General features: G+C 36.4%; 1 protein-coding gene across 4 annotated transcripts in view; it reads left to right on the top strand.

Annotated features, from left to right (window-relative positions):
• Positions 1-15,214, top strand: part of LOC126355045 (cerebellar degeneration-related protein 2) — a 382,561-nt gene that overhangs the window by 353,211 nt on the left and 14,136 nt on the right. For all 4 annotated transcript variants that reach the window (XM_050005209.1, XM_050005219.1, XM_050005227.1 and 1 more), the window contains exons 2-6: positions 276-388; positions 7,572-7,720; positions 12,513-12,705; positions 14,125-14,274; positions 14,431-14,528. In XM_050005209.1, coding sequence (XP_049861166.1) covers positions 276-388; positions 7,572-7,720; positions 12,513-12,705; positions 14,125-14,274; positions 14,431-14,528 — 703 coding nt within the window. The remainder of the gene's footprint in view (positions 1-275; positions 389-7,571; positions 7,721-12,512; positions 12,706-14,124; positions 14,275-14,430; positions 14,529-15,214) is intronic.

Here is a 15,214-nt window from a genome sequence, read left to right as displayed (position 1 = left end):
ACGTAAGGCTTTCCTGTGTTAAACAGCGAGGATTGCACACAAGTTACACATATTATAGGCAGATGAGCAGAAAGATGGCTGAAAATTATATGTGCTCGAGTTCTGGAGATCGCATGTGATTCAAAACTTACTTTAATTCTATTGCGAATATCTAGCAAAAACTACCTTGGATCACACTGTGATGATCTTCTATTTTGTCACTCACATCACAGGTTACTTTAGTGTAGAACTACAGCATCATTGGAAGTGTAGTGATAGGAAATTGTGTGTTTCAGATCTGCAGTTGGCAGCAGAGTTAGGAAAGACTTTATTGGAGAGGAACAAGGAGTTGGAGACAAGCCTCAAACAGCACCAGGGAGTCATAGAGGATCAGGCACAGGAGATAGAGGTATGTTGTTGCACAGTTCAGACGCTTGCTGATCCTTTGGAAATGAGTGTATATAAGAGTAACAAAATTTTGATTTGTGATGGGTATACACAAATTCTGTTGTTACATAAGCAAAACACAATAGAACCAAATTTTACATTATGCCCAGACTTGGCAATATTACAATTCTTCCTCTTCTGATCTAAATAAAAGACCAATCTTTCACTACTGTTGTTTGCCAGTAAGAAAAATTCTTTGACAGTGGACGCCACATGTTTTAGCAATGTAATAAAAGCAAACAGCATCCAATCTAAGAATGAAGATGGACAACAGGTAGCATATAAAAATGTTCTGTGGAATCTTACATGGTTTTATTGACACATTTCCCCCCTATGTTTGATTTAAATAATATGAGCTTTTAATTACTGCTACAACTGACACTGCATATTTATTTCACAGTCATTGAATTAAGTCTAATATAACTACATTCAAAATTATTTCTCAAAAATAAGATGAACTAATTTACCGTAAATTTCATTAGAGGAAATTTAACAGCAGCTTGATGTACCAATAGATTTAATCTAACTCCTTACATAGTTGTTAAAAAATGAAAGGAGGGGCACAAACCTTATTCTTGCTCTATGTTTTGTTATGACAACTTTCTTACACATACAGTACTACAGAATGTAATTCCTTAGGCAATTATTTAATTAAATCAGACATTGGCAAATTGTGGGGGATGAATCATTACTTGCCACATATAGACATTGTGCTAAGCCGCAGACAGGGACAACACAAAGGCTGGTATACACTCGATCTTTTGGCCAAAACAGCATCTAAAGTAGGAATATATATATATATATATATATATATATATATATATATATATATATCTCTCTCTCTCTCTCTCTCTCTCTCTCTCTCTCTCTCTCTCTCTCTCTCTCTCTCTCTCTCAATTGCAGGGGATATGAGCCATGAGGCAAGGGTTTTGGAGCAGGGGTATAATAGGGATGGACAATGACGTTGTATATTTTCAGTGAATAGCAGAATAAATTGTGGAAGGGTTGGGAGGGATAGGGCTTTGATGTTGTCCTAAAATGAGTATGTCAACATGTAGTCAGAACCCCGGTGGAGAATGTGATCTAATTGCTGCAGTTCTGATGGATGGTACCAAGTCAGGAGGGCAGTGCTTCTTAGTGGGTGGATGGTGGGAATGTGGAAGATGGTATGTGACTGGAGAGACAAGCACTGAGAGATCTGTTTCTGTACAAAGTTGGGCAGGTAATATTGATTCGCGAAGGCCTCAGTAGGACCCTTAGTATATATGAGGAGGGACTGCCTGTCACTACATATAGGATGGCCACAGGTGGCTAGGTTGTATAAAAGAGACTTCCTGGTATGGAATAGGTAGCAGTTGTTAAAAGGGGGGGGGGGGGGGGGAGAATGCAGGTGGTTGGTAGGTTCAAAAGGCCATCTTTGAAGTGGAGACACATAAAGGAAGGTATCTTGTTGAGCTGACGAGGACCAAGTGAAGCAAATGGTGGAGAAGACATTGATGTTGTGGAGGAATGTGGATAATGTGTCCAGACCCTCAGACCAGATCTCACACGTCATCAGTGACTCTGAACCAGGTGAAGGATTTGGGATTCTCGGTGGTTAGGACGGATTCCACTAGACAGCCCATGAATAGACTGGCTTCGGATGGTGCTATGTGGCTGCCGATTGCTGTACAAATGGATTGTTTGTAGATGATGCCTTCAAAGTGAATTAATTGTTGGTGAGGATATAGATCATCATGGTGACTAGGAAGGAGGGGTTGGTAGATTAGGAGACTATTGGATGGATGATTCCATACGTGCTCTTAACGGGACTAAATAAATAGATGTAAAGGTGATATCAGGAGTACCACAGGGAAGTCTGATAATACCGTTGCTGAGGATGCTCTTTCAGGCTACTTGCAGACATGCAGGGAATTGATGAATGATGCAGACTCTGGCAGTTGACCCTGAACATAAATAAATGTAACATATTGTGCATACATAGGACAAGAAATCCACTGCTGTACAGCTACACACTATTGATGACAAACAGCTGGAGACAGCGTCTGTCATAAAATATCTAGGCATAACTGTCCAGAGTGACCTCAAGTGGTATGACAATGTAAAACAGACAGTGGGGAGAGCAGACACAAGATTTAGATTCATTGGAAGAATCTTAAGGAAATGCACTTGTTCGCCCAATTCTTGAGTATTGTTCATCTATCTGGGATCCCTATCAGTTACACACACACACACACACACACACACACACACACACACACTTGTTGACCACGAGGAGAAAATTAGAGAAACTTGAGCCAATACAGAAGCTTACACACAATCGTTCTTCCCACGAGGGTTGGAGGGATCAGATAATGGTTCCGAAAATACCCTTTGCCACACACCATTATGTGTCTTGTGGTATAAGGAAAAAAGAATAAAATTGTGTATAGGTGGACACGGTACCATCAGTGGCAGTGAGCATCAGGGAGAGTGAAGGGCCACGACGGAAATGTTCCCTCGGGACGTAGGAGGCGGTGCAGTTCAAACCACCGAGACCAAGGACACTACAGTGCAACTCAGTGTTAAAAACACAACCTCCGTTGTTCCACCCAGTATAGCCTCCAGGCCACACATGTTCTCAAGGAAACAAGAAAAACTGGTCAGTGGTGTCAGCGATTTTAGAGAAATGATACTCCTAGAAAGTGTGGCAGAAAGATCAGACTGTTTCCATTGTGTGGCTGGTGGCCTGCCAACCAGGAAGTTAATGGTATGCAGGCCTGATGTGTAGGTCCTAAGTTCTGCTTCTTAGAGAAGGGCAAAAACAAAATTGATTAAGAGGGGAGCTTTTATGGAGGGGGGATGGAAGATATACAAAATTAAACCATTGGCCAGTGATTAGTGGAAAATCAGGTGATCGGTTGGGAATCGCAAGTCTGGGCTGGGAATTGTATGTGTGCAAAAGACTCCTGCCAGGTATGGAGGAGAGCATTTTAGCACATTTGGATTTGGGCAGCAAGGCCAGGTGGTACATACATACATACATACATACATACATACATACAGTCTAGTAGAGAGTAAGATGCAAGGTCATACGTTCAGATCTGGACATTTGGATATGGACACTCAGGGGAGGGTAGGCTCTGACCAGCAGAGAGGGAGACCCCCCCCCTAGAGTGTCGCCACTACGCTTAAACGCTGACCACCACTGCTTATGACAAGAATACATTGCAGCACTAGCCTGATGGGGAGTGATAGGTGCAATAACATGTTAAGTTGTATGGAAGTGGTGAACACACTCAGTTGCTCTGCTCCAGTAAGGTGCTTATTTTCATTCGCTGTCATCGTCGTGCCTTGCAGTCACTGTATCTCTCGTATAACTTTATAATTTACTTTCGATATTTAATATGCCAATTTTGGATCAAATTATAAGTATACTTTGATCAGTGATATGCCTAGACCGCATTTTGTTAAACTTTTTTGTGTAAATTAGTCAGCACTGGCTCCTGAGGAAGGATCTCTGACAGTAAATGTATCAGTCAGGTATAAAACCTGATGACTCGGAGATCTCTTAAGGTTGTCAACAATTGCTTACACATGTCCAATTTTTCTTAGATATGTAAATTGCACCATTTTTTAATTAAGAAAATATTTTTAAATTTCCAGTTGTATACCACTGAACAATGAAATACCAGTATCCAGTAAGTGCCTAATTTTATCTTCCATTATTAACTTTCTCTACATAAATCCATTTCAAAATAGAACAAAAATATTTTTACCTTAAGAAATGGTTATACTGGCACAGCATTAAAATCTTAAGCTCCCATAGACACAAGCTTTAGATTATGAAACATGATTGTACTCAGTACTTCAGTCGTCCAAAGTACCATATACTACAAGAACACTTAGTTGAATTCTTATGTTTCAGTGTTCTCTTTTGAACTGGTATCAAATGTTATAAAAAGTAATTATATATATTTGATCTAGAATGTGATTAATAATCTGATAGTTATAGAGACCAGTAATGTGCTTTGGGTAGTAAAAAGTGGCATAATTCTTAATTTAAAAAAAAAAACACTGTTTGCTGTGAGCCAGTTAAGCCAGTTAAGCCACTTCAGCGATTAGCTTGGCTGTGTCAGAGAACTGAAGTGAGGGTGCTCATTGGTATATTTGTCATTGCTGAACTGTTTGCATGGGTATTTTAGGAACATTCCCACACCTAGTTCAGTTTTACTGTTTTGATTCTGTTACAGTGGTAAGAATCCAGGTATCCAAGATAGGAACAGAGAAAAATCAACTAGTTTAAACAGAACTGGTATTTTAGTTCTGAAGATTGACTTTTTTGGTATTTGTTTGGTCTCTGTTATAACAGGTTTTTATTTTTTGTAGTAATGGGTAAGAGTCTATTTGTCATTGGAGAAGTAAGATCTGGAAGTTTTAGCACATGAAACTTTTCTCAAAAAGTGAGTGTTGTTTCTAAAATTTTCATTGTTTTGAAATATTGTTACAGTAAATGGGGAACATGATCAGTGCTATTTCAGTAACAGACAGCTAGCAACAAACAAGACATAACAATAGGTACAGCATTACTGGCATAACAATGTACCTGTTGCCATGTAGTATGGCCTAATAGACAGCGTATGTGCACGTGCAGTTCGCAGGACTGAGCCCACACCTGATTAAAAGTACATTAACATATTTCACTACAAAATTTGAAATAATTATAGGAAGAGAATGCTACAGATTTTACCCAAATGCTTACTTGTCTGCCATTTCTGTGAAATAATAATATGTGAAAAAATTACAGCAACAGTAAAAACCAAAAACTTTACAATTCATTCATAGTTTATTATGAAAAGAGAACGTAGCAGAGCTGCCACTTCTGTCTCCATAATCTGCTTGCAGCTGCTTGTATCCATTGGAAATGGAGAACTTAATATGAAAACTATAGATTTGTCCAACTTCAGTTTCCACCCTTTAGCGCCGACTAATTCTGTTATGTACCTAATTTATTTGATACTTTGTCTATGTATCTTGAATTGTGAAAACTGGAGGGAATCTCAAAATGTTTCAGTATTTGTTCAGTCTTTTTATTACTGAAAATAAGAGCAATAAAAAAAGTTGGTTATTTCCAAAATAGATTATTTTGAGCAGTTTGTCAGGCTAAATTCGAGATGAAGAAAACTGGCATAACCAAGAACAAGTTGTTCTAGTGATACCTGACATTGCTAAGAAGGATGTGTGGAACAGATGTAGCATAGTTTCTAACGTGTACATTCCTTGATCATATTAGTTTCATCCAAGAGATCAAAAACTATCTGCCTTTGCAAGGAAGCATTCATTTATGGTAACCAATGAAAATGGCTGTTTAAAAGTATCTGTGTTGTGAACTACTTAGTAAACTCTGAACCATCTTAGCAATTTTTGCAAAGACCTTTTTTATTCTGTTGTCATAGATTTTTCTGCCATGTTGTATAACACCACGTGTTTGTCTTTCCTGATGGGCCAGTTACTGTTTAGAAAAGTTAACTGTACTTAGACTTTAACCAGGAACTAACACAATAAAACCAATAGCCATAAATAATGAATTTGACCCAGAAAAACACCATTGATAAAATTTTAGGTAAGGAGATGAAGAAGCAAGCCAGGTTCCTATTGTCCTGAATGAAAAACTCTGAACTGGAAAAGAAATGGTGCAAATTACCTTTTATAGGGAAAATATCAAATAGCATAAGTAACATCTTGAAGGCAAAGGGTTTCTGTGTTCCTATTTCCCTCAGACAGTAGGTAGTGTCTTTTTCAATGCAAAAGACAAACAATCGCCTATTACAAAAAGTAGGGTTTATAAAACCACACGTCAGGAATGTCAGTCTTGCTACATGGGACAGACGGGGAGGACAATCTGTACCAGGCTTAAAGAATCCCGCCTAACGCCATAAAAGCTAGAGACTGAAGCAGCCTCATTCAGCCTTTGCGGAGCTATGCCTGAAACACAGAGGAAAAGGGAGCCAAACTCAACCTATGATATATTTTACAAATTAAGACATATGTGAATATCTGCGCACCTATTATTAAATGAGCAAATAATTCAATTATTCACATTTTTAAATGAGATAACAACCCCAGGATAGAATCAAAACTTTAGGCACCAGTCAATGGTAGTTAAAAACCCCTTGGCTGAGGCATAACCTTAGTCCAGTCATTGTAAAGTAATTGCTGAATGTGTAATAATGTATGTAATTTGTTAAAAAAATGCTCATTGACGTAATTGTACATTACGCTATGGATTGATACATTAGAAATTGAGATGATATCTTTGCCTTGACGTCACATTTATCTGTGCATTGGCAATCACTAACATATTTTAAAGTGGGGTTAAAACCCGAAACATAGGTTGTACAGTAACATTAATAATAAAATTTTGAAACAAGGCCAAAAACAATGTTAGTTTAGAAAATTTACAATGTTTCACCAAGAACCCAAAGTGGATTAAATTAAAATAACAAAAGACTGTTTACATTTGAGGAATGCAGACACACATGCAATTTCAACAAGATGTGTGTTTCCATACCATCATACTTACGAAAGACTTAACTTACTTACCTTACAATCAACACAGGACAAATATGTGTATTTGCACTACAATCTAGCACGTAGCTTTTTATTGCAAGTGAAGCTGCATCATTATTATTCCATTGCTTTTTATTTTTTTTATTTTTATTTTTTAAAGTCTCTTCTTTAACAACATGAACTTGCTATTGGTCATACCATTGTGGTAGCTTTGTAGCATCCCTTCTGTGTGTGTCCCTTTCCTGTACTTACATATAGGGGAAGAGGTATATTTCTCTATTTATTTATTTAACCTTATCTGATGTGTGCCATCAGGCCCCCCTCTTACATCGGATCAGGGTTTCACACTAACAGTTCCTTTTTTTAAGCCATCGTTACTGAAGAAATAATAACTTTAATGTGACACATTAAAATTATTCGAATGTCAACAGTGACAATGTAAGCACATAGCACTGACTCTGAGCCAGTAAAGTTACTACTGGTGGTGGTAAAATTTTTATGATGTTTTTGTGATGTTGTGAAGTATGGAGCTTATATCAATTTTTATATGGTCAAATTGACATACCTCCTAAACATACAATTTGCAATTTTTTCAGTACCTCACTAAACAGACAGCTGCCCTAAGAGAAGTCAATGACTCTCGCTTACGGATCTATGAGCAGTTGGAAGTTAGCATACAAGACTTAGAACGGACAAATCAAAAGCTTGCTGCAGATAACACCAATGACAAGAGGCACATCAAGAGGTAAGAAGTTCACTTTCAAGAGTGTAATAATTTATATTACCAGTGACAAAAATTGGTAGCATACAGAATAGAAATTGAAGGTGAGCAAAGGGAAAACTACTAACAAAATATTCACATACTCTCATACTGTCACTGAGAAGAAAATTTAGTGATTTTTGCTGAATTGTTCATGTGGTTGTCTTGAGTCTAGAGTTTTTCAAGACTTTATTTCCAAAAACTTAGTGCCACAATTTTATATTAGAATTCTATGTATTGGTGGTGTATCTCAACTTACAGAATTAATTAAAGTTCAATCATGTTCCACTGATCTCTTAAAGACAATCCCTCAGGGTTGTGAAATTAGGTGAAGTATACATCAGCAAAAAACAAGCAGATAATAAAACAATACAGGTTTTATACTGTATTCACAGTAAAGTATTGCTATAGTGTTAATTGAATTTTGTCAGTGCATGGCAGAACATGGTGGTGGTGGTGAAACAATTGAAAAATGGTCAGAAAAATTATTTGTGGTCACAAACCCTCTTTTGGCTTCGTAGACCACCTTTACATGACTACTGAATGTCACAAACATACACAAAGTGTGTGTCTTACAAAGGCATTGTTTAAACAGAACATATAAGTGATATAAAAAAATTCTGTGTACAAATGAAAGTATTAGTTTTTGTCAAGCAGAAATAGTCACACTAAAAATATCACTTTTTTATATTCATGGAGATAAATTTAACAGCTGGTGAAATTATAAAGCTGAATTTAAAATTTTGATCTAGCACGTGTAATTAAAACTTAATTTTAATGGGGGGTGGGGGGAGGGGGAGGGGGAGGGGAGAGAACAGTGTGAGGTCATTAAATACGAAGCTGGCATTCTGTGTATGTCAATTTCCTGTAGATTCAAAGTTTTTATTTTCTCTACAGAATGTAAAGCTTAACATTCTACATCATATGAGTGGTTTTCTGTTGAACAGCGATCAGCAGGGGTTAGATCTTTTTCCTTCTTGATCTCCAGCTTCTCTCATATTCAAGTAACATAATATGCAAATCTCTGAGGCTGAACAGTATTTACTTTTTCACATAGGTTGCGTGTTATTTTATACACACAATTTAGTTCCAGGGGTTGCAGTTCATCTTTATTATTGAATAAAATGATCTGACATACTGTTGGTATTGTAAAATACAGTTATGTACAGCAAGGCTATAAATTTTTTTGTGGGTTTATCTGAAATTTTTGCCAGTATGTGGGATGAGGCACCAGTTTCTGTCTGGTTCCTTTTGGCCAGCATACGGAAGTGGAGTAATTTTATGCATCTTCTTTTTTTTAGTAGTATACTAACAGTTGGTGCAGATTTGTAGACATTACTGGAAGTGATGTTTGAAGGTCTGTAGTTCTGTAGTGTAGGCAGAGTCAGATAACAGAATAGAAACACTCCATCAAATGGAAAGCTGCATGTTTGTGCCTATGGGGCAGATGGGAACTTCCAGGGATTTCTGTACCGTAGCTATAGTTTTTCTTTACCTGTAGCTGTGATTTTTCTATTAATGCTAAATAAGTGTCTCTTTATGCTAATATTTATATTAAGATACAAGAAATTTATAGAGGAGCCTTCAAGCTCCATTGTGAACTGAATTTCTGTATGTAGGAGTTGAAATGGATCTAATTGCGTAGTGGTATCAGTCAATAAACACAGCACATAGTCCACATATATGAACCAATACTTTATTTTGCAATTAGTTATTTCTGTAAGAAATTTTATTCAAAATTGTCCATGAATGTCTCAAGCAGTACAGCACTAAGAGGACCTGTAGCTAGACCAATGACTACCTATAATAAGTATTCTGAAATGAGAAATTATTCTTTTTTACACGTGTTTGTGCAGCAATGATTGACATGTAATTGCAAAAGATTTACTGTTGGTTTTTGCAAAATATCTGCCAATATGTTCACACACTTATCAGTAGGAACCTTTATAAAGAAGCTAGCAACATCAAACAACACTGGTATATGACTGGATGTGATGTATCTATCTTTAGTTTTATTAGTAAGTTATCAAAATTTTTGATGCTGACATTAAGTTCAAAAGTTTTATTTTAAGAAGCCAAAAGCCAGTGTGTGACGAAATAAATATAAATTTGCAGAACACGAGGAAATGTTTCCTATTTATTATCATTACTAAACTGCTCAACATTAATCATGCTTCTGCCATCTTTATTTAAGCAAGTGAATTAGAATGTATCTGTATTAATATACATATGATTACTATACACTACAACTTGCTAAGCTTTACAATGACAATCCTATCTTGCCATGTAGTTACAAAAATTTCAGTTTTTGAATCTGGGCTATGTCATAATTTGTGGGAAGAATGATAAATGTGAAGTTAACAATTTTTGTTTAAAATGGTAGGGGTCCTCAGTTCCAGTTAGTAACTAAAGTTTGTATGATATTGTTCTTCTGGAAAGTTTCACAAGGAGATAAAATCACTTTCAGAGACGGATAGTTATGTCTTTTCTAGAAGAAAGTAATTGTATGATGGCTATATCTGGTGGACAAAGAAAGTTTTTATTTCTGGGCCTCTCAGGAAAGGATAGTTTTAGCTGCACTTTAACATGGAACATGGTTGTTGTGGGGGAAAGATTCTATAAAGCTCTAACTTTGATCTCTCCAGTTAGCTTCTTGAGAGAAGCTGACAGTATCTGGATAATTTTATGCCTCAAGATGTTATTTGAATAAAATCTCATTGGTAAGGAAAGTATACAGCTTTACTTGATTGTTCCTCACTCTTTACCAAAAAAGTATCATGATTTAAGATCATTTAAGATCATTTAAGATCATGTGTTCAACAGTGTGACAGTTTTAATCGGCAGTAAAACCTAGTAAACTGTGTACATCATGTATCTGTGTGTAATATGGTATCCTTGCATACTATACCTTCTTAATAAAGATGCCTGTAGAAAGTTTGGAGATAGTAGCCAATGTAATTGAGAGGTGACAAACATCCAGAAAATTTCTAGAATTATTGAACCATCATGTGGTCATGAAAGGAGAAATATTGTGATTAGTTACTAGAGGCATTGACACCTACTGAACACCTCCGCTATGAGTATATAGGACCATTTACCTCTTGCTCATTATTTCAACTCGCAAAAAATGGATTAAATTGTATGCTGCTATGAAAGCGCTTGGGGCCCTCAGTCCTAGAAGTTGAGGATTTTCTTGCACACAATATGTCTTTGAACTTAAAGAAATATTCAACTATTTGAGGGATGGAGATACACTCATCTCAAAAATTACGTAACTAAGACCCTCTGCAATTTGAGCCATAAGTGAAATTTTTGTTTATCTCTCTCTCTCTCTCTCTCTCTCTCTCTCTCTCTCTCCCTCTCTCTCTCCCTCTCTCTCTCCCTCTCCCTCTCCCTCTCCCTCTCCCTCTCCCCTCTCCCCTTTCTCCATAGTAAGTTTTTTTTGATAGTAAACACACAGTAGATAAACATTTAGTTCATCAAGATAATTTCAAAAGTCGTGTAGTAATGTGTTTAGCCATCAGTTGCTGTAAATGTGTGTGAAAATTTTAAATGATCTGATTGCTAGTAAAAGATTCAAACTCGTTCTTCTAGCAATCAAGACCTATCAAATAATAGTTCCATACATCATACCTTTGCCCATATTAATTTAAAATCATATCCATACAACAGACTTTCACAGAGTAGAGTAGCTAAGAGGGCTGCTTCAAAATAACTTTGGACTGGAGACGACGACACCACCACCACCACCAGCACAACTCATGGCAAATGTGCCTGCTCTTCAAAGAGCTCAAAGATGAATATGAATTCGTAATGCAATCAATTCTTTACTTGTTTACTGTAAGCTAATTTAAGGTAAATAATACATTTGGTTCAAGTCGTCTGCTATGCAAAAATTACACCCTGTGAATGTAAATTGAGAGGCAAAGTTAACTCAAACTATGAGTATATGGAAGGTAAAAGCATGCTCAAAAAGATGAACACTTAGCTACAATAATTTCACCAGCACCTATGTGGGAGGGAATAACTTTGAAACTTGAAGACTCCAAAAAATGGTTTATCATAAAACATCTCGAGAAAGACTGGATGAAATAAAGTCTTCATCCCATTAAAACTCCAGTGAGAATGTTTAGCAAGAGATCCTATTGACTGTGTTTCATTTGGTATATTTTGATGAGAATTTTGACCTAATCATGTAATGGTGGTGAATAAAATACAGTTTGCAGTGTGGCAAATAATTAGAATTTTCAGTTTGAATTGTTAAAATAAGACGAAGCTTACAAAGGAAACCTAGTTTCAGAGCAAAATAATCACGCAGTTTCACATTCTTCCATTTGAAATGTACTAAATATTGTTTAATATTGTATGTGTGAATAGAAATACAGCATTAAACTTGGTTTCTATTTTAATAGACAAATACTTTGTAAAATTTTCTATGTGTGTTAAACTGTTGAAAATTAGTTGTATGAACTAGTTTCAATAACAAAACTGTTGAAAAATTATTGTAATTTATAATTTTGTGACAAGATAGAGAATGCAGTTCACTATCTTCTTCAAAGAAATGCATTTCCATGTCTTTCCACTGTAAAGGGCAGCTTTTATGATTTGAGAAAATTTCACTTATTTGGACAAAATGAGTTCTGCAACTGAATGACTCGCATGATTGCTGTGTGTGTTCCCTTTTTAAGGTTGCAACTTCATTAGTAATACTTGGACTGTGTTCTTTGATATTAAGCCAAAAAATGCCATTACTTAATTTGAATGTTTGTTATTTCAGCCTCTGTGCCCAAATTGAAGCACTAGATGCAAAATGTGAGGAGCTTCAGCGGACCCTGGATGAGGTAACAGCACAGAGGAAGAGACAAGAACAGCTGCTACAGCAGAATGAGAAACCAATTGAAACACTTGCGAGTGGTTGCACGGCAGTCAAGCCCACAGATGTGGCTAGTAGTACATCACCTACTTCCAAGGTTCGTGGATAAATGTTTACTATTTGTCTTGGGAGTTTGTGTATATGGAGTCACTTCTGATATATGTAGTAACTAAAATATTAAAATTCTGGGTGACCATACAAAACACTTAATGAATTTGCTACATGGTGTGCATGCCTTGGGAAATCTGGATAAAACATTGGAATTTTTTCAACTGAAAAAAAAAACCCACATTTGTAGAACACAAAAATAAGAATTTAGTTGCAGAGAAAATGTACCATTGTAAACAACAAAACACAGTGCATACACAAGTGGCACCTGACAGCAAAATGGATCAAAGGCTTTAGAACAAATGAAATAATTTATAACCGAAATTACTGTCAATGAACATGACATCGGAACTGTGTACATTTCTTAACAGGTGGCGGGAATCTTTTGCGAACGGTAGTTTTAGAAGCGATAATTTCAAAGAAAATTTGCTGTTACACAAAATAGTTATATGTGAGAAAGTGCAATGAATTCCTTAAATCATGAAGCATTTAACTCTCCTTCAAAACTTAACACTTTGAGGACAAGCTGCTTAGAAAAATTTTGGGCACAGAAGACCAGCCATTTATGCCACTATTTAAAATTTTTCTGACACATTTGTGTTTAATACATCTTAAAGGGTAACATGTGCTAAAAAAGACTAATATTATATGTGAAAGCCAAGCTTTCCTTGTAGCTCTACTGTATGCGTATTAACTCGCCAACATTTCTTACATGTGTTCCGGGTATTTGACAGTGATGTTGCTCTAAATATTAGCCATCATTGGCTGGCAAGATCACGTGACATGAGCTATGATTGCGCTGTGTGATGTACTTCTGTCTATCTTGATTTCAGTGCGTTGGACGTTGCTGTGCTGTGCTTGGTGGAATTTGTATTTATACTTTCTTAATACAAAAACATTCAGTGTATACATAGTGCATCAAAGATCTTTCCAGAATGCAACAAATTTTTTTTACGTATTTAGTTTTCTAAATTGCCAGGAAGTTATATGCTAATGTGTAAAACACTTACTGTTCAGAGGGTTGATAAGTTCTATAGTTCTGGTGGGACATATACTGTCTTAGCAAGGAGAATGTATTTTCATCCCGGAAAAAGTGTATGCATATATATACCCTAACCTAGTAGGCTTAAAATGCAGTTCACATCATTTAATATACAGGAATATCATTGCACATCCTGTTTGTCATGGATTTCTTTTTAGAAGTGTTAGAACAGAAACAGTAAGTGTTATAAATAGCAAAATCCACTTTACACATAATTAGCAGGTGCATGTTTGCTTTAATCATTACCTTGCATCTTTATAATAATTAACTAAAATAGTTTTCATGTTTTAGAAAATGTTATATTTTTGTTAACGGTTGTGCTTAAATAGCAGGATCATGAGAGTACTGTCATTTGTTCCCAAACAGCATTCACCAGGAGGAGAAACCAAAACAAAAGATGCATCAACCGAAGAGGTAGTTCAGCTGTTGAGTCAGCTACAAGATTTGAGGACTGCGAAGGTGAAGGAGCAGGTCAGAGCAAAGGAACTTGAAGAACAGCTGGCTGTTGTGCTACAGGTATATCTGAACCTGGAAATAAATATTGATCAATGCACCTGATGTTGAATAAACTTGTTTTTAATGAAACATTGGTAAAATAACTGTTTCAATTTGTTTAAAGTTTGCTGTGTGTTCATTAGGTCAGTGTAAGTACAGTTTGTGATACTTTTATAGGAAAATGTCCAGCTCCAAGAACAGCTAGAAACCTTACAGATGAAAGAAAAGGACTTGAAATCCATACAAGAAGAAATTTCAACTCTGGAGGAAGTTAGGTTTGTATTTATTACAAAGCATTGTGTTTGAACTTTAAAATTTGCTGTTGTATTAAAATATACACTGCACCACACACAGTTCAATCATTACTTATTCTTTTCTGCCTGTGACCTTCTAAATAAGATTTTTCACATCCTAATGAAGTGTCTATTGTAGAATTACTTGTACCTGGTGCGCATGTTCCAACTTGCCGCTCCCCCCCCCCCCCCCCCCCCCCCCCCTCTCTCTCTCTCTCTCTCTCTCTCTCTCTCTCTCTCTCTCTCTCTCTCTCTCTCTCTCTCTCTCTCTCTCTCTCTCTCTCTCTCTCCCACTCTTATCACCTTCATGATTTGGTAACTGATATATATATACTCCATCCAGTGTGCCTATTGTATATAAAGCCTTACTCCCTTCATTTAGAGAGCTGTCCATGATTTCACTCTTTACATGTGTGTCTTTTTCATGCACCCCAATAATCACTTCCTTAGACCACCATTCTAAATTCTAGTGACCACACTTGTATATGTTTGCAGATGTTATACTATTGCCAACTGAGCATCTCGGCAACCTTACACTGAAGTGCAACTTACTTAGCAAGCTAAGGGATATTTATTTATTTATATTTATTTGTATATTTGTTGGGTATCTGATAGCTGCTTGGTACAAAATGTTTATGAGGTGAATGATTAATGTCTCAAGAACATTT

Source organism: Schistocerca gregaria, chromosome 1 (assembly GCF_023897955.1).
Source record: "Schistocerca gregaria isolate iqSchGreg1 chromosome 1, iqSchGreg1.2, whole genome shotgun sequence".
Lineage (NCBI taxonomy): Eukaryota > Metazoa > Arthropoda > Insecta > Orthoptera > Acrididae > Schistocerca > Schistocerca gregaria.
The sequence above is the reverse complement of the archived record's forward strand: the minus strand, read 5'-3'. Positions and strand labels throughout refer to the sequence as shown.